At 47.1% G+C, this 23,811-nt stretch overlaps 1 protein-coding gene across 14 annotated transcripts in view; it reads right to left on the bottom strand.

The window, feature by feature from the left end:
* TCF7L2 (transcription factor 7 like 2) overlaps nt 1–23,811 on the bottom strand; it is a 191,663-nt gene that overhangs the window by 12,273 nt on the left and 155,579 nt on the right. For 6 of the 14 annotated variants that reach the window (XM_044294994.1, XM_044294991.1, XM_044294992.1 and 3 more), the window contains 6 exons: nt 23,223–23,355; nt 21,303–21,405; nt 12,228–12,314; nt 2,760–2,900; nt 2,462–2,621; nt 2,069–2,176 (listed from right to left, as the gene is read on the bottom strand). In XM_044294994.1, the coding sequence (XP_044150929.1) occupies nt 2,069–2,176; nt 2,462–2,621; nt 2,760–2,900; nt 12,228–12,314; nt 21,303–21,405; nt 23,223–23,355 (732 nt within the window). Of the gene's footprint in view, nt 1–2,056; nt 2,177–2,461; nt 2,622–2,759; nt 2,901–12,227; nt 12,315–21,302; nt 21,406–23,222; nt 23,356–23,811 lie in introns of all 14 variants that reach the window. The other 8 variants (XM_044294990.1, XM_044294989.1, XM_044294981.1 and 5 more) reach the window with 5 other exon arrangements.

The raw sequence follows: 23,811 nt of genomic DNA, 5'->3' as shown, positions 1-23,811 counted from the left end.
TGAGTCAACATCCATAGCTGCTATGTCTGATCTGCTAGTGGCCCCTGGGCCCTCAGAGTCTCAGGAGTTGACTGGATGGTATAGCAATGGTCAGGAGCATGATACATTGTATACAGTTATCACAATCAGGAAATGAGCCAAATGTGGCCAATAGGAAGAGACTGGACTACAGCAACCATCATGCTACAAAAACCATAACATTCGGGGTCATCAACAGAAAGAGACGAGAGAAGCGGCAGAGACATCCGGGTGGAGCGAATTATTCTAGATCCACCAAAGGAAATATGTATTATTCATGGGAAAGAAGTTTACAAAGAGCTCTCCCAAGAGGAGGAAGGAAGAAAGAGAAGGGAAGTAGAGGGGAAAGAGAAAGCAGATGGGAAACATAGATTAAAGGACAGAGGGGAAGGGAAGGAGGAGGAAGGGAAGGAGAAGTGAGGAAAGGAGAGGATAGGACAGGGGGAAGTGGAAACGGATAGGAAACACAGATTAAAGAACAGAGGAGAAGGAAAGGAGCAAGGGAGAGAAAAGTGAGGAAGGGAAGGAGAAGGGAAAGTGGAAACGGAGGGAAAATGCAGAGTGGAGAACAGAGGAGAAGGAAAGGAGAGGATGAAGGGAAGGAAAAGTAAGAAAGGGAAGGGGTAGGAGAGGGGAAAGTGGAAGCAAATGGGAAACACAGACTGAAAGAGAGGAATAGAATCAAAGGAGGAAGGAATAGAAAAGTGAAGATGGGAAAGAGGAAGGGGATGGGAAAGGCAGATTAAAGAACAAAGGGGAGGGATAGAGAGGATGATTAAGAAAGGAAAAGTGAGAAAGAGAAGAAGGGAAGGTGAAGGAGAAGCAAAAAAAGAGGAGGTAGGGAAGGAGTAGGAGGAAAAAGGGTAAAGGAGAGGACAGATGGAAGGACAGAAACAAAAAAGGTAAATGTAATCGGAAGGGTATACGAAGAAAAGGGAAAAGGAGCAGGAAAGAAGGAAAAATAACAAAATAAAGAAAGTAAGGGTATAGAAAAGAAATAGTAGGACAAAGGAAATCAAAAAATTACAGAAGGGAAGGAAGGAGGAATAATTCAGAAAGGAAAAGGGGGAAAGAAAAAAAGGAAAGGTAGGGGTAGAAACGAAAAATGGGGAAAGTGAAGCAGAACAGAATGATGAACAGAAGGGAGAGAATAGAAGGAAATTAAGTGAAAAAAGATGATAAATGAATGGAAGGAAAATAATTGATACAGTTAGCAATAAGGGAAATAGAAATGTAAAAAAACAATAGCAAAAGGGAAGGAAATCTGAGGATAATTAAGGAACATGGACCTGGAAGTAGTGGACTTAATAAAGAGGAAACTGTAAGGAAGTGGATAAAAAAAGGAAGGAAAGAGAAGGGCAGACAAAGGAAAATTGAAGAAGGTTACATAATAAAACAATGGGAAAATAAGAGACAAAATTTTGGGAAAGGGAAGCTAGGAATGGAGACTGAAGAGGAAGAAAGGGGGAATAAAGCAACAACTTTGTCTACGACGTCAGCGCAAACTGTGGGAAATAATGAAGGGGCTGCGGAGAAGACGTCTCGCCTTTCACTTTGAAAGTAACCTTGTCGTGTTTCATACTCTCAACAGATGATAACGGGGCTTCCATCTGCACCGGTCTGTACACGTCATCCTGCAACTTTTACTAAAACTGGTTGTGCCAAGTTTTGAACTTATCCCCATCCACAGGATAAGGGGTAACTGACTGGCGCCCTGACGCTCCGTTCATTTTCTACGAGAATCCCGGAGATAGCCGAGCACAGCGCCCCAGCGGACCCCCACCGATCAGCTGGTTGTCGCCAATGGGGGATAGGGGATAACCTCAAAACTTGTCACAACCCCTTCAATACATTTGTTTCTCCCTGGTTTCCTATTGTGATTAGATTTAAAGTCTCTGTCTGTATATCCATCCTGTATACAGAGACCTACTGTGACCGCAGCATTCAGTAAGAGTGGCAGGATGCTACACAATCATCTGGAGAAGCCCTGCAATAAAACAATGTAAAGCTCTATAGAAGGGGAATAAATACCACCTACATAGGAACCTACATAGTTATCCCTTGCTGACCAACCGGGGTAAAGCTGCATGTGCAGCTGCCGTTCCTTCCGTGCCAGCTCGTAGTATTTCGCTTGCTCCTCCCTTGATAACGCATGCCACTGTACGGAGAAGAAGAGGAGCCGGTGTTATTCTATATAATACAGAAAAATATCTCCTATCTATATATCTTATATCTATCTTATATATATCTATCTCTTATCTATCTATCTCTTATCTATCTATCTTATATCTATCTATCTTATATCTATCTATCTATCAATCATCTATCTATCTGTGATTGGAGAAGTATAATCCCCATCATGCTGGTTGTATTGCTCCCATTACTGCTGGACTATCACTCCCCTATACTGAATGATGGGAGGAGGGATGAAGGCGACACTCACCCTCCGGCCGAGGATCTGGTTGATGGCGGCGCTCTCTTTTAACGTGCATTCTGCGACCACTTTTGCTCGCATTTCTTTCATATACAACATAAACGCGTTAAGAGGTTTTTTTATATGAGGTTTCTTCTTTTCTTCTTCTTTTTTGGAATCCTGATGTTTTCTGCATCGGAAGAAACAAAACAGCACAAGCATTAGATTAGCTCCGTATTGTGGCGCTACGTGGACAGCAGGTCGGGCGGCGCGCGGGCCGTAGCGTCAGATCTAGGGGCAGATACGGAAAGGTAAAGGGCAGACTCACGAGCTGTGCAGGGATCCCACGTCACTCTGCGAAGATTCCTGCTTGACGGTTGGGTTCACTATGGCGGGATGAGGGATTCCAGTTGTATGTAAACTGTGATGTGGCGGTACCATGTGTGGGGGGAATCTGGAGGAGAGAAAACTGTGTAAATTGTCAGAATAAAGATGAATGAAAGGGGAGGGATGTCTCATTAACAAGAAATGCATTCATTATACAATGGCACCAGCATATACTATTATCATTATTATTATTTATTCATATGATAAGCGGTGCACATACATAATACAGACAATTGCACTAATCATAAACAAGATGAGTTACAAACTGGTACAGAAGGAGAGAGGGCCCTGCCCGCGAGGGCTTACGATCTACATGCTATGGCGTCATACCCCAGAATACATTCATAGCAGTCCCATATGGGGACGAAAACCTAATCCAATATCATAGGACATCAATTCATCCAAACAAAGCTGCAGAGGAACAACCCCCCCCAAAAAAATAACACATCAGCTCTCAACGTCACATTCTGTTTACGGTGCCGTCACCCTCATGGTTCGCAGAAGAGCTGGAGGCAACGCCCGGGGCAACCTCTGCACCCCTACAGTTCTGCCCCTGGAGGTATTATAAAAGGGAAAGTCAACATGAGCCTCATTGGGGTATATGGAGGAAGTAGGGGGGTCACTCACTTATAACCCCAATGTCAGCCAGAGCAAATAATAGGCAATGCATTCATCTGCACTAAAACTACACTTCATGGCCAAAAATGGCTGATAACAGGGAGCAATAGCCTGTATTCTCCTGTCCTACAGTCATCCTCTCCCCTGAAATGGCTGATAACAGGGAGCAATAGACTGTATTCTCCTGTCCTACAGTCATCCTCTCATCTGAAATGGCTGATAACAGGGAGCAATAGACTGTATTCTCCTGTCCTACAGTCATCCTCTCCCCTGAAATGGCTGATAACAGGGGCAATAGACTGTATTCTCCTGTCCTACAGTCATCCTCTCCCCTGAAATGGCTGATAACAGGGGCAATGGACTGTATTCTCCTGTCCTACAGTCATCCTCTCCCCTGAAATGGCTGATAACAGAGGGCAATAGACTGTATTCTCCTGTCCTACAGTCATCCTCTCCCCTGAAATGGCTGATAACAGAGGGCAATAGACTGTATTCTCCTGTCCTACAGTCATCCTCTCCCCTGAAATGGCTGATAACAGGGGGCAATAGACTGTATTCTCCTGTCCTACAGTCATCCTCTCCCCTGAAATGGCTGAATACAGGGAGCAATAGACTATATTCTCCTGTCCTACAGTCATCCTCTCCCCTGAAATGGCTGATAACAGGGGGAAATAGACTGTATTCTCCTGTACTACAGTCATCCTCCCCCCTGAAATGGCTGATAACAGGGAGCAATAGACTGTATTCTTCTGTCCTACAGTCATCCTCTCCCCTGAAATGGCTGATAACAGGGGGCAATAGATTGTATTCTCCTGTCCTACAGTCATCCTCTCTCCTGAAATGGCTGATAACAGGAGGCAATAGACTGTATTCTCCTGTCCTACAGTCATCCTCTCTCCTGAAATGGCTGATAACAGGAGGCAATAGACTGTATTCTCCTGTCCTACAGTCATCCTCTCCCTGAAATGGCTGATAACAGGAGGCAATAGACTGTATTCTCCTGTCCTACAGTCATCCTCTCCCCTGAAATGGCTGATAACAGGGGCAATAGATGTATTCTCCTGTCCTACAGTCATCCTCTCCCCTGAAATGGCTGATAACAGGAGGCAATAGATTGTATTCTCCTGTCCTACAGTCATCCTCTCTCCTGAAATGGCTGATAACAGGAGGCAATAGACTGTATTCTCCGTCCTACAGTCATCCTCTCTCCTGAAATGGCTGATAACAGGAGGCAATAGACTGTATTCTCTGTCCTACAGTCATCCTCTCATCCTGAAATGGCTGATAACAGGAGGCAATAGGACTGTATTCTCCTGTCCTACAGTCAATCCTCTCCCCTGAAATGGATGATAACAGGGGCAATAGATTGTATTCTCCTGTCCTACAGTCATCCTCTCCCCTGAAATGGCTGATAACAGGAGGCAATAGACTGTATTCTCCTGTCCTACAGTCATCCTCTCCCCTGACATGGCTGATAACAGGGGGCTAATAGACTGTATTCTCCTGTCCTACCAGTCATCCTCTCCCTGAAATGGCTGATAACAGGGGGCAATAGACTGTATTCTCCTGTCCTACAGTCATCCTCAGTCCCCTGAAATGGCGATACAGAGGGCAATAGACTGTATTCTCCTGTCCTACAGTCATCCTCTCCCCTGAAATGGCTGATAACAGGGGCAATAGACTGTATTCTCCTGTCCTACAGTCATCCTCTCCCTGAAATGGCTGATACAGAGGGCAATAGACTGTATTCCTCCTGTCCTACAGTCATCTCTCATCTGAAATGGGCTGATAACAGGGCATTGGACTGTATTCCTCCTGTCCTACAGTCCATCCTCTTCCCCTGAAATGTGCTGATACGGGGGCAATAGACTGTATTCTCCTGTCCTACAGTCATCCTCTCCCGCGAAATGGCTGATAACAGGGGCAATAGACTGTATTCTCCTGTCCTACAGTCATCCTCTCCCTGAAATGGGCTGATAACAGGGAGGCAATAGACGGTATTCTCCTGTCCTACAGTCATCCTCTCCCCTGAAATGGCTGATACAGAGGGGCAATAGACTGTATTCTCCTGTCCTACAGTCATCCTCTCCCCTGAAATGGCTGATAACAGGGGGCAATAGACTGTATTCTCCTGTCCTACAGTCATCCTCTCCCCTGAAATGGCTGATAACAGAGGAGCAATAGACTGTATTCTCCTGTCCTACAGTCATCCTCCTCCCCTGAAATGGCTGATAACAGGGAGCAATAGACTGTATTCTCCTGTCCTACAGTCATCCTCTCCCCTGAAATGGCTGATAACAGGGGGGCAATAGACTGTATTCTCCTGTCCTACAGTCATCCTCTCCCCTGAAATGGCTGATAACAGGGAGCAATAGACTGTATTCTCCTGTCCTACAGTCATCCTCTCCCCTGAAATGGCTGATAACAGGGAGCAATAGACTGTATTCTCCTGTCCTACAGTCATCCTCTCCCCTGAAATGGCTGATAACAGGGGGCAATAGACTGTATTCTCCTGTCCTACAGTCATCCTCTCCCCTGAAATGGCTGATAACAGGGGGCAATAGACTGTATTCTCCTGTCCTACAGTCATCCTCTCCCCTGAAATGGCTGATAACAGAGGAGCAATAGACTGTATTCTCCTGTCCTACAGTCATCCTCCCCCCTGAAATGGCTGATAACAGGGAGCAATAGACTGTATTCTCCTGTCCTACAGTCATCCTCTCCTCTGAAATGGCTGATAACAGGGAGCAATAGACTGTATTCTCCTGTCCTACAGTCATCCTCTCCTCCTGAAATGGCTGATAACAGGGAGCAATAGACTGTATTCTCCTGTCCTACAGTCATCCTCTCCCTGAAATGGCTGATAACAGGGAGCAATAGACTGTATTCTCCTGTCCTACAGTCATCCTCTCCCCTGAAATGGCTGATAACAGGGAGCAATAGACTGTATTCTCCTGTCCTACAGTCATCCTCTCCTCTGAAATGGCTGATAACAGGGGGCAATAGACTGTATTCTCCTGTCCTACAGTCATCCTCTCCCCTGAAATGGCTGATAACAGGGGGCAATAGACTGTATTCTCCTGTCCTACAGTCATCCTCCTCCCTGAAATGGCTGATAACAGGAGGCAATAGACTGTATTCTCCTGTCCTACAGTCATCCTCTCCCCTGAAATGGCTGATAACAGGGGGCAATAGACTGTATTCTCCTGTCCTACAGTCATCCTCTCCCCTGAAATGGCTGATAACAGGGGGCAATAGACTGTATTCTCCTGTCCTACAGTCATCCTCTCCCCTGAAATGGCTGATAACAGGGAGTAATAGATTGTATTCTCCTGTCCTACAGTCATCCTCTCCCCTGAAATGGCTGATAACAGGGGCAATAGACTGTATTCTCCTGTCCTACAGTCATCCTCTCCCCTGAAATGGCTGATAACAGGGGGCAATAGACTGTATTCTCCTGTCCTACAGTCATCCTCTCCCCTGAAATGGCTGATAACAGGGGGCAATAGACTTGTATTCTCCTGTCCTACAGTCATCCTCTCCCCTGAAATGGCTGATAACAGGGGGCAATAGACTGTATTCTCCTGTCCTACAGTCATCCTCTCCCCTGACATGGCTGATAACAGGGGGCAATAGACTGTATTCTCCTGTCCTACAGTCATCCTCTCCCCTGAAATGGCTGATAACAGGGAGCAATAGACTGTATTCTCCTGTCCTACAGTCATCCTCTACCCTGAAATGGCTGATAACAGGGAGCAATAGACTGTATTCTCCTGTCCTACAGTCATCCTCTCCCCTGAAATGGCTGATAACAGGGGCAATAGACTGTATTCTCCTGTCCTACAGTCATCCTCTCCCCTGAAATGGCTGATAACAGGGGGCAATAGACTGTATTCTCCTGTCCTACAGTCATCCTCTCCCCTGAAATGGCTGATACCAGGGGGCAATAGACTGTATTCTCCTGTCCTACAGTCATCCTCTCCCCTGAATGGCTGATAACAGGGAGCAATAGACTGTATTCTCCTGTCCTACAGTCATCCTCTCCCCTGACATGGCTGATAACAGGCGGCAATAGACTGTATTCTCCTGTCCTACAGTCATCCTCTCCCCTGACATGGCTGATAACAGGCGGCAATAGACTGTATTCTCCTGTCCTACAGTCATCCTCTCCCCTGACATGGCTGATAACAGGGGAAACTTTGCTTAGCGCCTCATAAAAGTAGATTTTAATTATAATGCACCATGGGGGGGCTGAGGGGGGGAGGGGGGGCTGAGAATGGATGGCGTCAGCATGGTGGGTTGATGCTGATGTGCATGTAGAAAGGATGCTACTGATAAAGGTGAATGCAGACACAGGGGCCACAGTGCAGCCATAGGGGCCCAGGCTCATTGTCATATGTGTATATGACTTCACCTCTAGGTCGCACCATTTCCATTGCAATGAATGACCGTGTACAGAATGTAGGAATGCGCTGGCCCTCCACTCTGGATAATAGAGGGGCCCCATAACAAGACCCCCCATTATGACTCCACAGGGTGCTATCTGAAAGGACATCAGATAAGCCAGGCGAGGAGATCGTCTATGAGGCAGATTCACATTTATATATTACACCAGGGCCAGAAGTCGTGAGGAAACAGAAGTACACCTCCCAGTATGCAGAGCCGTTAGGAAATGCTGGGTGGTGTAGTAGGAGCACATACTGTCTCCTGCAGTCAGTTCTAAGAACAATTTACCAACAATTTTACATTGTTAATTAAGTTTCTAGTTTTTATCATTTTCCTCTATTTCTTACAATTTTAACCTATCTACTTGCTGTCAGTGAACGGGAACCTGTCCAGACTTCTCCCTGCTGAACGTGTCCCTGCATCTTATCCAGTCTGAAAGCCATCCACAGCAATCTCCCTTCTGTCCTGATTGTTACAATGTATCAGTGCAGGGGAAATGTATCGGTCTGGCTGTTTACTACACAAAGAATTGTCTGGACTGGATACAAATGTAGCAAAAACCTCAGCTGTGAAAAATGTTATATCAGAGCCGGGATTTACTCAATGTACTCAGTGTTCTCAATGTCCACATTCGCTGACAGCAAGCAGAGACTCTGAAAAAAGGTAGACACTTTCTTCTTACTCCATGAGGCGGGTTTGTGTCTTCCTTCTGGAAATAATTTGGTTCATATAGAGAGAGCGGTGAATGCGTCAGAAGACGCATAAGGCCACAGAGAATTTAAGGATCACTGCGATATGTGGAGGTCAGTGGGCTGATATCGTATGGAACCCCGGGAGACAATGCAGTAGATGATGACCCTACAAGGCGCTTCTATATGACCCGTCCTATAGGCGCTGAGCCCTCCGCCGCTCGCAGTGGGATCCACACAAAAGGTGCATTTGGCTACATGGAAATAAGGAGCTTTCCTTTGCTTCCTCATTCCCAAGGTGAGACCATGCCCCATAAAGCGCAGCTCATTAGACGCCCGTCTCCTTTCATGGCTCGGAGCCAGGAGATAATGATGAGACAACTTATTAGGAACAACTAATTTTTTTCCTGTTGTCTCAGGGGCTCCTGTCGTCCTGGGGATTTTCGGAGCCTCTGTTGATGCTTCTCTCGAGCGCGTGTCATCTCGTCGTCTTGATTTCATGCATAAGCAGTGGGACGCATCTCTTTATCGGCTGCCGCCATTCTGCCTTCTCTTGCATTGAATTTATCATTATCTTCTCGCGCTTGGAACATTTCATCTCTTCCTGCCTGGGATTTTTTTTTTTTTTCGCCAGCCCGTTGCGCCCACTTTATGGTTTATACATGATGTGGCTTCTCTTTGAAGCTCGACGGTTTGAGAGATGCCCTCGTCAGGAGAAGTGCCTTTCACCAATTTAACATGCTGAGGGCCCCAAGCTCCAACATCTCAATCGAAAGGGGGTCACAGGGTGGCACCGGTGAGTGTCAGCAAGTGCTGTTTAATTGCCAATCTAGGTTTCTCCACGGTGTTTAAAGTATAATGACCCTTCACTTCATTCTGAGAATCCCTGGCCCCGGCGCTGCATTGAATGAATATCAAAGGCTACGACAGAACAGGGTGCAGCGCCTGCATTCCCATAACTGTCATGTGTCTAATGGACCTGTACTCGTGTCAGCCCATTATCACAATAATGTATTTAATTTGCTGTATACTCTTTGTAACCAGACACCTTTCATTCTGCCAACTTTGGATGGCAGCCCAAAAACGAGGGAAAAAAAAGAATCCCAAGGTGTCCCGCGCTCGCTAATAATAATCCTACCGGCAACATACCTCCGCTCGGTGCATTAACCCCGCAGCTGCCGGCAGAGCTACAATAACGCCTCCTGGCCCTACAGCCCCTATACAGCCCATAACTCACTTTTAGACCATTGGTTACAATGTATAATATCTGCAGAATGCTTGGGCCCCTCACTAAAGGCCGTGGGTCCCTTCCCTCACACTTGAGCTCATGCATTGTATTAAAGCACAACGTCTTGTTACATTAGTGAATTGTCTCTGGCCCCCTGGACCAATAGCCCTGTGGGATTGGTCAAAAGACCCTGAACCCTCACCGTACCTCATACACAGGGTGACTCTCACCCCATTAAGGCACAGGCTTCCTAGTCCCAGATATTAGATGTTATTTTGGACATTTTTGCACCCCTGGGTTTACAGGCTCGTAAATGATATTGTAAAGATGCAGCTATCTGTCGAGAAGGGGAAAACATTAAATGCTATGGACACCATTCGGGCAATTGTTTTATTACTGAATTGTACTTATTTTAAGCTCGAAATCATTTTTTCAATTGATCTTTATTACAAATATGGAATCCTTCTTTCTGTACAGAGCTGAGATGCTCTAGTAGCAGCCTGTGGCTTGTCTGTCTTTTCCGTCAGCTGGGGAGCTGATGGGCTCCTTATATCTCCTCTCTAACATAACACTAAATTATGGCTCAGTTCTTATCTTACTAATAAGAATATGCTAAGGCTACTTTCACACGCGCGTTTTGGGCGGATCCATCATGGATCTGCAAAAACTGATCCGTTACAATAACACAACCGCATGCATCGGTCATGAACGGATCCGTTTGTATTGTCTGTAACATCGCCAAGACGGATCCGTCATGAACTCCGTTGAAAGTCAATGGGACACGGATCCGTTTTCTATCTGTCCTGACCCACAATGTAAGTCAATGGGGGCGGATCCGTTTTCTTGGCACAATAGAAATGTTGACGTTTGGCTCTGTTTCGTCAGGCGGATAGCAAAACGCTGCAGGCGGCCTCCAGAGAGGAATGGAGACTGATCGGAAGCAAACTGATGCATTCTGAGCGGATCCTTTTCCATTCAGAATGCATTAGAATGCATTAGAATGCAAACTGATCCGTTTTGGAGGCTTGTGAGAGAGTCCATGACGGATCTCACAAACGGAAAGCCAAAATGCGAGTGTGAAAGTAGCCTTGCTCAGAATACATCAGTTCGTATCAGTTCAGTCTCCATTCCTGCAGAATTGCATTAACTGAACGGATCCGTCCATGACAGATCCGCACAAACCACGAGTCTGAAAGTAGCCTTAGATAATTGTTTATGACCTGTTAGTAGTTTAGAGATAAGGTTTGGCACAAAGTGAAAGTGAAAGTACCAGTCAAACTGTCACAGAATGGCCAATTTAAAATAAGATTTTTAGCCGAAAATGATTAAAATGCAATCATAAACCAAAAATGCCTCCAAAGGCTTACATAGCATTTAAGACCTGAGCTGCACCCGACAGACGCGGTCCAAAGAACGGTCATAAACTGCAATATGACGCAACAAAGTATCGAGAGAAATGTTGTGGTATTATTATAGAACACAGGATCCAAATCTCCAATAACCGCTGTTCATCACTAAGTGCTGGAATGATACAATATATAGAAGTCTGACTAATCACAGACTGGAGCGTTACTACACCCTAAATGGGCCAATTCTCACCAGGACTGGGCAGAACAGGCAGTGGAAGCAAACTGTATCATTGTACCACACATTAGAGAACACATGAAACAATGTATCCAGTCTGCACCATGCACTTATGGCCTCCAGCTGACTCCACATACAAGAACTTTATACATAAAGCTGAATACTGTTACTTGTTACATCTAATAGGATTTATTCTGACTGATGATCTGCAATCAAACTCTTCCTATAACTCAACCAATGCAACAGATATATGTATATATATGAATATATCTGTTAAAAAAAAAATATATATATATATATATAACTTTACACACACTTCTAGGTCAAATTTGTAAATAGACTCCAGAACTGAACTGCATGTTAGAGAAAAGTATACAGAAATAAGGAGAAAACTATACATTGACATGGGGTTGGAAATGATTTCCGATGCTTTTAAATTTTTCTATTTTTTATGCATGACTCCTCTTTTCTATGCACTGTAGGTCATATAATAACCTGAAGGTGTCGCTGTGCTCCATCGGCAGAAATGATATCCAATAATATATATATATACATACATATAAATATTATACAAAAGTAATCCAATTATATAGAATTTCTAGTTACATTATCAGATCTTTGACATTGTGGATCTAAAACATGCACACGACTTGTCCTAACCCACCCAACACAACATGAAATATTTGCAGCAAATTATAGATTATGTTCTGGGCTTCCTTTATGAGATCTATGTTACGTCTTCCCACCTCCCAAGTTTAATAGTTATAGGGGGTGTCAGGGGTTGCATCGGGGTCCTAATAACTTGAGGACCATTTTTACAACCAGAATGAAAATGTCAACTCACCTTGACATGGAAGCATTGACGGTAAGAGCTGTGGGGTAGGGATGTCGGAAGCCCCCGGTTGTGATTGGGTATACCGGCTGACCTTGCCTTAGAAGGAAATAAAGAAAGTGGAAAAATTAAGAATAATAGGAGAAATAAATAAGTAACATTCCAGCATTCTCATTTAATAGAGACAAAAATCTTGGGGATTGTACGGCGCAGATCAAAGCCAACTATATGAATGGCATAAATTTGATACGGGCGGCTAATTAAATTTTCTAACCCCAGCTTATGTCAATATAGGGCCTCTCTCCGGGCTGGAACGAGGTGTTTTGTTGTGATAATTAAAGGCGAAGCCTTTGCTTCTTTAATGGAGCCATCACGCTAATTGAGGGCTACGCCGGCAAAGAAAATAATAATGAATGGAAATTTATACCAAAATAAAGTGCAGGGAATCAAAGGCGCTCGGCGACGCTCTGGGTCCCTTCCGCTATTTAAATCTTGGTGAGAAAACATTAAATTAACAGATCTTAATTTGTAGCCTTTTGTCACATTAATGAGAGCTGACAAGATTTACCGGGGGAGAGTCCCCAAATCCTATTGTGGGGAAGCGATCGACAGTCACAGCTCGTTACAATAATTAATTATTACAACGACGTGCACTGGGGGAGATCTTGAGAGAGACGCTGAATAAATTATTGGTCCCTAAACCGACAGAAGACAGAGACTGCGTAATGACTGCAAAGAGGGAGGGTGAGGGGCTTTAGTTTCTTCTCAAAATTTTGTAACTTGTTCCATCTACATTCTTATTAATTCCTGTGCAGGAGGAGGGATGCGCCCGAGACAGAACCCCAACAAACTAAATGCTCTGCAGATTCACTGTATTCATCAGGTGGAGAGAGGAGAGTAATTAGGGCCACCACATATATAGTGGGGAAGACACTTCTATAGGACCACCACAAACAGTAGAGAATACACCTCTGATAGGACCACCACATATAGGAGAGAAGACACCTCTGATAGGACCACCACAAGCAGTAGAGAATACACCTCTGATAGGACCACCACATATAGGGGGGGGGGGAAGAAACCTGTGACAGGACTGCAACATATAGTAGAGAAGATACCTCCGATAGGACCACCACATATAGGAGAGAAGACACCTCTGATAGGACCACCACAAACAGTAGAGAATACACCTCTGATAAGACCACCACATATAGGAGAGAAGACACCTCTGATAGGACCACCACATATAGGAGAGAAGACACTTCTGATAGGACCACCACATATAGGAGAGAAGACACCTCTGATAGGACCACCACAAGCAGTAGTGAATACACCTCTGATAGGACCACCACATATAGGGGGGGAAGAAACCTGTGACAGGACCGCAACATATAGGAGAGAAGACACCTTCAATAGGACCACCACATATAGAAGAGAAGACACCTCTGATAGGACCACCACATATAGGAGAGAAGACACCTCTGATAGGACCACCACATATAGGAGAGAAGACACCTCTGATAGGACCACCACAAGCAGTAGAGAATACACCTCTGATAGGACCACCACATATAGGGGGGAGGGGAAGACACCTGTGACAGGACCGCAACATATAGGAGAGAAGACACCTCTGATAGGACCACCACATATAGGGGGGAGGGGAAGACACCTGTGACAGGACCGCAACATTTAGGAGAGAAGACACCTCCAATAGGACCACCACATATAGGAAAGAAGACACCTCTGATAGGACCACCACATATAGGAGAGAAGACACCTCTGATAGGACCACCACAAGCAGTAGAGAATACACCTCTGATAGGACCACCACATATAGGGGGGAGGGGAAGACACCTGTGACAGGACTGCAACATATAGGAGAGAAGACACCTCTGATAGGACCACCACATATAGGGGGAAGACACCTGTGACAGGATCGCAACATATAGGAGAGAAGACACCACTGACAGGACAACCACATAGAAGAGGGAAGGAACCTATGATAGGAACATCTCATATAGGAGAGAAGACACCTCTGATAGGACCACCACATAGAAGAGGAAAGGCACCTACAAGAGGACCACCACATATAAGGGGGAAGACACCTCTGATAAGACCAAAACACATATAGGAGCGAAGACACATCTGACAGGACCACCACATATAGGAGAAAAGATACCTCTGACAGAACCACAACATACAGGAGAGAAGAAAAATCTGATAGGATCACCACATATAGGAGAGAAGATATCTAAGACATGACCACCAAATACAGGACAGAAGACATCTATGACAGGACCACCACATATAAGAGAAAAGAAACTTCTGACAAGACCATCACATATAGGAGAGAAGACACCTCTGAAAGGAAAACCACATACAGGAGAAAGCACATATGACAGGACCACCACATATAGGAGAGAAGATACCTGTAACAGCACAAGTACAAATAGGAGAAAAGACACCTATGACAGGACCACCTCATATAGGGGGAAGTGACCTCTGAAAGGGCCACCAAAAATAGAAGAAAAGACACTTCGGACAGGACCACCACAAAAAGGGGAAGTCACCTATGACAGGGCCACCTCATATAGGGGGGAGACACCTCTGAAAGAGCCACCACATATAAAAGAGAAGACACTTTTGACAGGACCACCACATACAGGGGGAAGGCACCTATGACAAGACCACCTCATAAAGGTAGGAAGACTCTTCTGATAAGACCACCACATATAGGAGAGAAGACACGTCTGATAGGACCACCACACATAGGAGAAAAGATACCTATGGCAGGACCACCACATATAGGAGGAGACAACTATTCGGGCCACCACATATTGGGGAGGGCACCACTGATATGGCTGCCATGAAAGGAAGGAAGGCATCCCAGATCAGTCCACAAATATACAGGGAAGCAGAAACCCACATGGTGACAATAGGTACAATAAGGTCACAGCATTCATAAAATACAGGGGAGTATCACCCCAGATAGAGCTACCACCACTCTGCATCCATCACACACAGGAGACAGTAGCCTAAACAACCTATCCAGGAGAACCCTACCAAAGAAAGCACCCCAAACAGAATATCAGCAAGAATAGCCTCTGTCAGTCCCTTACATCTATCAGATACAACAGGGGACCCCAAACAGCGCCCCCATATACCATAGCCTTTGTGAGTCTATTACATTCACCAGATAAAACAGGGGACCCCAGATAGAGCCCCCATATACTATAGATACAGAGGGGGGACCCAAGATAGAGACCCCATATACTATAGTTACAGAGGAGGGACCCCAGATAGAATCCCCATATACCATACTTACAACAGGAGGACCCCACATAGCACCCCCCACATACCATCTGTCAGTCCATTACATCTATCAGATACAGCAGGGAGGACCCCAGATAGAGCCCCCATATTCCATAGCCACTGTCAGGCCATTAAATTCATCAGATGCAGTGGGGGGGGGGGGGGTTCAGATAGAGCCCCCATATACTATAGATACAGAGGGGGATCCCAGATAGAGCCCCCATATACTATAGTTATAGAGGAGGACCCCAGATAGAGCCCCCATATACTATAGTTACAGAGGAGGACCCCAGATAGAGCCCCCATATACTATAGATACAGCGGGGGGACCCCAGATAGAGCCCCCATATACTATAGTTACAGAGGAGGACCCCAGATAGAGCCCCCATATACTATAGATACAGAGGGGGATCCCAGATAGAGCCCCCATATACTATAGTTACAGAGGAGGACCCCAGATAGAGCCCCCATACATAGTGCCTTGAAAAGTTTTCATATTGGACTTTTCAACATTTTTGTCACATTACACCTACAAACGTAAATGTTTTTTTAATTAGGATTTGATAGACCAACACAAAGTACAAGTCTGTTTGAAGTGAAAAGAAAATGATACATGGTTTTCAAAATTTGTAACGAATAAAAATCAGAAAAGTGTGGGGTGTATTTGTATTCAGCCTCCTGTACTCTGATCCCCCTAAATAAAATCCAGTGTGACCTATCGCCTTCAGAAGTCACCTAATTAGTACATCGAGTCCACCTGTGTGTAATGTATTCTCAGTATAACTACAACTATTCTGTTAAAGCCTCAGATGGTTCTTAGAGAACATTAGTGATCAAACAGCAGCATTAAAACTAAGGAACACGCCAGACAGGTCAGCGAGAAAGTTGTGCAGACGTGTAAAGCAAGGTTAGATTATAAAAAACATATGGCAAGCCCTGAACATCTCACAAAGCACTGCTCAATCCATCATTCAAAAATAGGAGTATGGAACAAGAGCAAACCTACTAAGACATGGCCGTCCACCTAAACTCACAGCCCAGGCAAGGAGAGCATTAACTAGAGAAGCAGCCAAGAAGCTCCTGGTCACTGTGGAGGAGCGGCAGAGATCCACACCTCGGGACAACTATTAGTTGTGTGCTCCACAAATCTGACCTTTATGGAAGAGTGGCAAGAAGAAAGACATTACTGAAAGCAGCCATAAGAAGTCCTGTTTGCAGTTTACCACAAGCCATATAGGGGACACAGAAAACATCTGGAAGAAGGTCATCTGGTCAGAGGAGACCAAAGGGGAACCTTATGGCCTAAATACAAAACGTTCTGAGTGGCAGAAAACTAACCCTGCACGTCACCCTGAACACACTAACCCCACCGGGAAACATGGTGGTGGCAGCATCATGGTGGTGGCAGCATCATGGTGGGGGCAGGGTCTTCTTCAGCAGGGACAGGGAAGCTGGTCAGAGGTGATGGGAAGATGGATGGCGCTAAATACAGGGCAATCCTGGAGGAAAACCTAGTAGAGGCTTTAGAGGCTGCAAAAGACTTGAGACTGGGGTGGAGGTTCACCATCCAACAGGACAACCACCCTGAACATCCAGCCAGGGCTACAATGGAAGGGTTTTATTCATGTGTTAGAACGGCCCAGTCAGAGTCCAGACCTAAATCCCATTGAGAACTTGGGCAAGACTTCACAGACGCTCTCCATCCAAAATATCACCCTCTACATGTGCAAAGATGGAGAGACAGACCCCAAAACAGCTGTTATTGCAGAGAAAGGTGGTTCTACAAAGTATTGCCTCGGGGGGGCTGAATACTAATGCACGCCACAGTTTCCAGATTTTTATTTAGTAAAAATTTTGAAAACCTTACATCATTTTTTTCTCCTCATCACACAGACTTGTACTTTGTGTTGGTCGATCAAATAAAATGAAAAACACTGTAGCATAGCCTCTGTCAGTCCATCCATCTGATAAAGCGGAGGGACCCAAGATAGCGCCCCCATATACCATAGATACAGCGGGGGACCCCAGATAGCGCCCCCATATACCATATATACAGCGGGGGACCCCAGATAGCGCCCCCATATACCATAGATACAGCGGGGGACCCCAGATAGCGCCCCCATATACCATATATACAGCAGGGGATCCCAGATAGCGCCCCCATATACCATAGATACAGTGTAGGGACCCCAAATAGAGCCCCTATATACCATAGATACAGCGGGGGACCCCAGATAGAGCCCCATATACCATAGATACAGCGGGGGACCCCAGATAGAGCCCCCATATACCATAGATACAGTGTAGGGACCCCAAATAGAGCCCCTATATACCATAGATACAGCGGGGGACCCCAGATAGAGCCCCATATACCATAGATACAGCGGGGGACCCCAGATAGAGCCCCCATATTCCATAGATACAGTGTAGGGACCCCAAATAGAGCCCCTATATACCCTAGATACAGCGGGGGACCCCAGATAGAGCCCCCATATACCATAGATACAGCGGGGGACCCCAGATAGAGCCCCCATATACCATAGATACAGCAGAGGACCCCAGATAGAGCCCCTATATACCATAGATACAGTGGGGGGGACCCCAGATAGAGCCCCCATATACCATAGATACAGCGGGGGACCCCAGAAAGAGCCCATATATACCATATATACAGTGGGGGACCCCAGATAGAGCCCCCATATACCATAGATACAGCGGGGGGACCCCAGATAGAGCCCCCATATACCATATATACAGTGGGGGACCCCAGATAGAGCCCCCATATACCATAGATACAGCAAAGGGACCGCAGATAGAGCCCCCATATACCATAGATACAGCGGGGGACCCCAGATAGAGCCCCCATATACCATAGATACAGCGGGGGACCCCAGATAGAGCCCCCATATACCATAGATACAGCGGGGGACCCCAGATAGAGCCCCCATATACCATAGATACAGCGGGGGGACCCCAGATAGCGCCCCATATACCATAGATACAGCGGGGGACCCCAGATAGAGCCCCCATATACCATAGATACAGCAGAGGACCCCAGATAGAGCCCCTATATACCATAGATACAGCGGGGGGGACCCCAGATAGAGCCCTCATATACCATATATACAGCGGGGGACCCCAAATAGAGCCCCCATATACCATAGATACAGCGGGGGACCCCAGATAGAGCCCCCATATACAATATATACAGTGTAGGGACCCCAGATAGAGCCCCCATATACCATAGATACAGCGGGGGACCCCAGATAGAGCCCCCATATACCATAGATACAGCGGGGGACCCCAAATAGAGCCCCTATATACCATAGATACAGCGCGGGGACCCCAGATAGAGCCCCCATATACCATAGATACAGCGGGGGGACCCCAGATAGAGCCCCATATACCATAGATACAGCGGGGACCCCAGATAGAGCCCCCCATATACCATAGATACAGCGGGGGACCCCAGATAGAGCCCCATATACCATAGATACAGCGGGGGGACCCCAGATAGCGCCCCATATACCATAGATACAGCGGGGGGACCCCAGATAGAGCCCCCATATACCATAGATAGAGCGGGGGACCCCACATAGCGCCCCATATACCATAGATACAGCGGGGGGGACCCCAGATAGCGCCCCATATACCATAGATACAGCGGGGGACCCCAGATAGAGCCCCCATATACCATAGATACAGCGGGGGGACCCCAGATAGAGCCCCCATATACCATAGATACAGCGGGGGACCCCAAATAGAGCCCCCCATATACCATAGATACAGCGGGGGACCCCAGATAGAGCCCCCATATACCATAGATACAGCGGGGGGGGGACCCCAGATAGCGCCCCATATACCATAGATACAGCGGGGGACCCCAGATAGAGCCCCCATATACCATAATTACAGCGGGGGGACCCCAGATAGAGCCCCATATACCATAGATACAGCGGGGGGACCCCAGATAGCGCCCCATATACCATAGATACAGCGGGGGGACCCCAGATAGAGCCCCCATATACCATAGATAGAGCGGGGGACCCCACATAGCGCCCCATATACCATAGATACAGCGGGGGGGACCCCAGATAGCGCCCCATATACCATAGATACAGCGGGGGACCCCAGATAGAGCCCCCATATACCATAGATACAGCGGGGGGACCCCAGATAGAGCCCCCATATACCATATATACAGCGGGGGACCCCAATTAGAGCCCCCCCTAAACCATAGATAACGCGGGGGACCCCAGATCGAGCCCCCATATACCATAGATACAGCGGGGGGGGGACCCCAGATAGCGCCCCATATACCATAGATACAGCGGGGGACCCCAGATAGAGCCCCCATATACCATAATTACAGCGGGGGGACCCCAGATAGCGCCCCATATACCATAGATACAGCGGGGGGACCACCGATAGAGCCCCCATATACCATAGATACAGCGGGGGGACCCCAGATAGAGCCCCCATATACCATAGATACAGCGGGGGGGGACCCCAGATAGCGCCCCATATACCATAGATACAGCGGGGGACCCCAGATAGAGCCCCTATATACCATAGATACAGCGGGGGGGGACCCCAGATAGATCCCCTATATACCATAGATACAGCAGGGGACCCCAGATAGAGCCCCCATATACCAAAGATACAGCGGGGGGACCCCAGATAGAGCCCCCATATACCATAGATACAGCGGGGGACCCCAAATAGAGCCCCCATATACCAAAGATACAGCGGGGGGACCCCAGATAGAGCCCCCATATACCATAGATACAGTCGGGGGGGCCCAGATAGAGCCCCCATATACCAAAGATACAGCGGGGGGACCCCAGATAGAGCCCCCATATACCATAGATACAGCGGGGGGACCCCAGATAGAGCCCCCATATACCATAGATACAGCGGGGGGACCCCAGATCGAGCCCCCATATACCATAGATACAGCAGAGGACCCCAGATAGAGCCCCCATATACCATAGATACAGCGGGGGACCCCAGATAGAGCCCCCATATACCATAGATACAGCGGAGGACCCCAGATAGAGCCCCCATATACCATAGATACAGCGGGGGACCCCAGATAGAGCCCCCATATACCATAGATACAGCGGGGGGACCCCAGATAGAGCCCCCATATACCATAGATACAGCAGAGGACCCCAGATAGAGCCCCCATATACCATAGATACAGTGGGGGACCCCAGATAGAGCCCCCATATACCATAGATACAGTGGGGGACCCCAGATAGAGCCCCCATATACCATAGATACAGCGTAGGGACCCCACATAGCGCCCCATATACCATAGATACAGTGGGGGGACCCCAGATAGAGCCCCCATATACCATAGATACAGCGGGGGACCCCAGATAGAGCCCCCATACACCATAGATACAGCAGAGGACCTCAGATAGAGCCCCTATATACCATAGATACAGCGTAGAGACCCCACATAGCGCCCCATATACCATAGATACAGCGTAGGGACCCCACATAGCGCTCCATATACCATAGATACAGCGGGGGACCCCAGATAGAGCCCCCATATACCATAGATAGAGCGGGGGGACCCCACATAGCGCCCCATATACCATAGATACAGCGGGGGGACCCCACATAGCGCCCCATATACCATAGATACAGCGGGGGGACCCCACATAGCGCCCCATATACAACAGCCTCTGTCAGGCCCATTACGTTAATCACTATTCATTGAAATGTAAAATAAAGGAAAAATGTAAAAATGGTGGAACTGCTTACTGTGGTACTAACCATCCTAGCGGATGGGGGATCTGTCCTACGGCGCCCGGCGATAGTGGATAATAGGGCGATATGTCTGGAGGGTGAGGCGGCCGCGGGATTCCTGGGGAAATAAGAAAAGGCTTTGTTACTGCAGAGATAAAAAATCATCAAATGTAAGAGTTTTCTCAATAAAATAAATACACAAATTCTTTAGAAGCCCCAAGTGCGATAGCAGAACACGTGGGACATACATGGCTGAGAGGGGCCCCACAGCAAAGACCATAGGGGCCCCATTGCTGGGTTGTTTCTCCCTCCATGACCCCTATGAATGCTAACAATGCTAATTCCCTGGAGTCCTGGCACATGGAGCCAACTAGAACTGGGGCCCCTCGCTCTATGGGCCCCACAGCAGCTGCACGGTCAGCTAGATGAGAAGTATCATCCAAAGGGGGTTATATTTTCCAGATTTACAAAAAATGGCCTAAGTTGTACAATGTTGGGGTCACGGTGCTGGAATAACATTCCCTAAGATAACGCTACCCTGGAACAGTTACCGTCCCTTTGGAGCAGATCCAGATCTCTTCTACGCCATATTATGGGATTACTAGGTAAGCAATTGCCTAATGTATTCTGTAGAGGAAAGCTTTACATCCACAGCAACACTACAACTCCCAGGCTGTCTGGGCATGCTGAGAGCTGTAGTTTGGCAATTTCTGGAGAGCCACAGGGTTGGAGACCGCTGGGGTCGAGACTCAGTGCACTTTACCGCCAGATCCTTCCTTATGGCGAGTGCACTAAACTGTAAGTGGAGCAGAGACAGCAGCCGGGGTCTAACGAATTGCTGTAAGAGATTTCCCGGTCATTTCTCTGCCGTTCACCTTTTTCGGAGATAATGTATGAATAAATCAGACAGAGCTGCAGGGAAAAGAGATGTAAAACAGGGAGGAAGGAGGAGACGGCTCACCGACCGCATGAATAAATGATCACCGCCAACACAAAAGACAGGTGGACGGCTGCATCCAGCGCTAAAGAGATCATTTGTAAAACGCTGCAGCCGAGACATGAACAGAGAGTGGGCGGAGGACGCGTTACACTGGCTGTGTTCCCTCTGCGCCTGCGCCTTTAAATGGGGGGGAGCAGGTCCCAATGCATGAAGTGACAATGTATCATCTTGTATGACACATGATCACAGAACTTCCAATGGGCGCCGGCACTGAATCCAGCGGGTGAGGGCGCAGGGAAGACAACTGGATCTGCATGCTGTGCATTGTGACATTGACAGAGGTGTCAAATCTGGAATCTTGGAGGTTTCAAATATGGAGTAAAATGCCCAAATACTCCAGCCCTGCCCCTCTGATGATGGCATTACTATAAGCTGGCATCCAGTATTCTGGTCTCAGTCAGTACCATGATCTACTGTGGCCATCGACAGGTCCCACTGATGACCCGGCTCCAGACTGCAGCCCCTCTCAGTCTGGAGAATTAATTGCATGCATTGCAACTAACAATCGCCTTGTGGATCCAGAAGAAGAACATAAAAGTGTTGGATTCGGGGCGCTTTATGAGCTGGTTCTATACTGTCCACGGGACCTCCACCCACCACTCCCATCATACAAGGTCCTCCTGACTCTGGAAAACCCTATAACAGTTGTCCGGGGATGTTCTAGGAGGGTCCTGGATCCCAATGAGTACCATAGCAAACCACAGGGGTGCACCTAGCCTTTCTGCTGCCTGAGGCCAAAATTGAAACAGCACCCAACCCCTCCAGCCCGACTGTTGCCGGCATACTGTGATACAGTTGAATATAGAGAGATATTCCCACAGCCCTGCTCTGCCCCTACTTGCCTCTAGGTCTTGCCGCCTGAGGCAATCGCCTCAACTGGCCTCATTGTTGGTGCACCCCTGGCAAACCATAGACATTCTTTAGGGAGTACGTACCTGTTTTGGGGTCCACATCGGCCTGTAAGTGTGGAGGGGGGTTCCCAGGTGTAAAGTGCTCGTTACTGTAAGTGATAAGCGGTGTGAGGGGGTGGACATGATGAGGGTGTTGTACTACTGGCACTTTATTAGACTGCAGAGACACAAAAAGAAAACATGTAATGAGCACAAGAAAAGAAAATGGCGTCCAAAGCATCGGCGTCACCGGGAAATACCATTACACAGATTTCATACAGTTGTTCATGGCAAGTTATATGAGCAAGCTGGACATGTCACTGCATGGATAGACAGGTGTGCCATTCAGGAGCCTCGGAAAGCTGGGTGACTGCCAGGCAGACCTGCAATGAGGGACATATTGGTTGTCACCCAGCTTTCCTGAAAAAAAACAAAAAAACAGGACAGAATTTTTATGAGGACATAGAGAAATATAGAACCTAAATATGCCGCAATCTCGTAATGACATTTCTAAATCTACAATATTCTCCTCTTTGTTTTCTTCTTTTATCTTATACAAAGGCGAAAAGGGAGAAAGAAAACTTGTTCCATCAATGTAAACAACAAACACAAAGTATCAAAATGTATCCAAATC

The sequence above is a fragment of the Bufo gargarizans genome, chromosome 5 (assembly GCF_014858855.1).
Source record: "Bufo gargarizans isolate SCDJY-AF-19 chromosome 5, ASM1485885v1, whole genome shotgun sequence".
Lineage (NCBI taxonomy): Eukaryota > Metazoa > Chordata > Amphibia > Anura > Bufonidae > Bufo > Bufo gargarizans.
The sequence above is the reverse complement of the archived record's forward strand: the minus strand, read 5'-3'. Positions and strand labels throughout refer to the sequence as shown.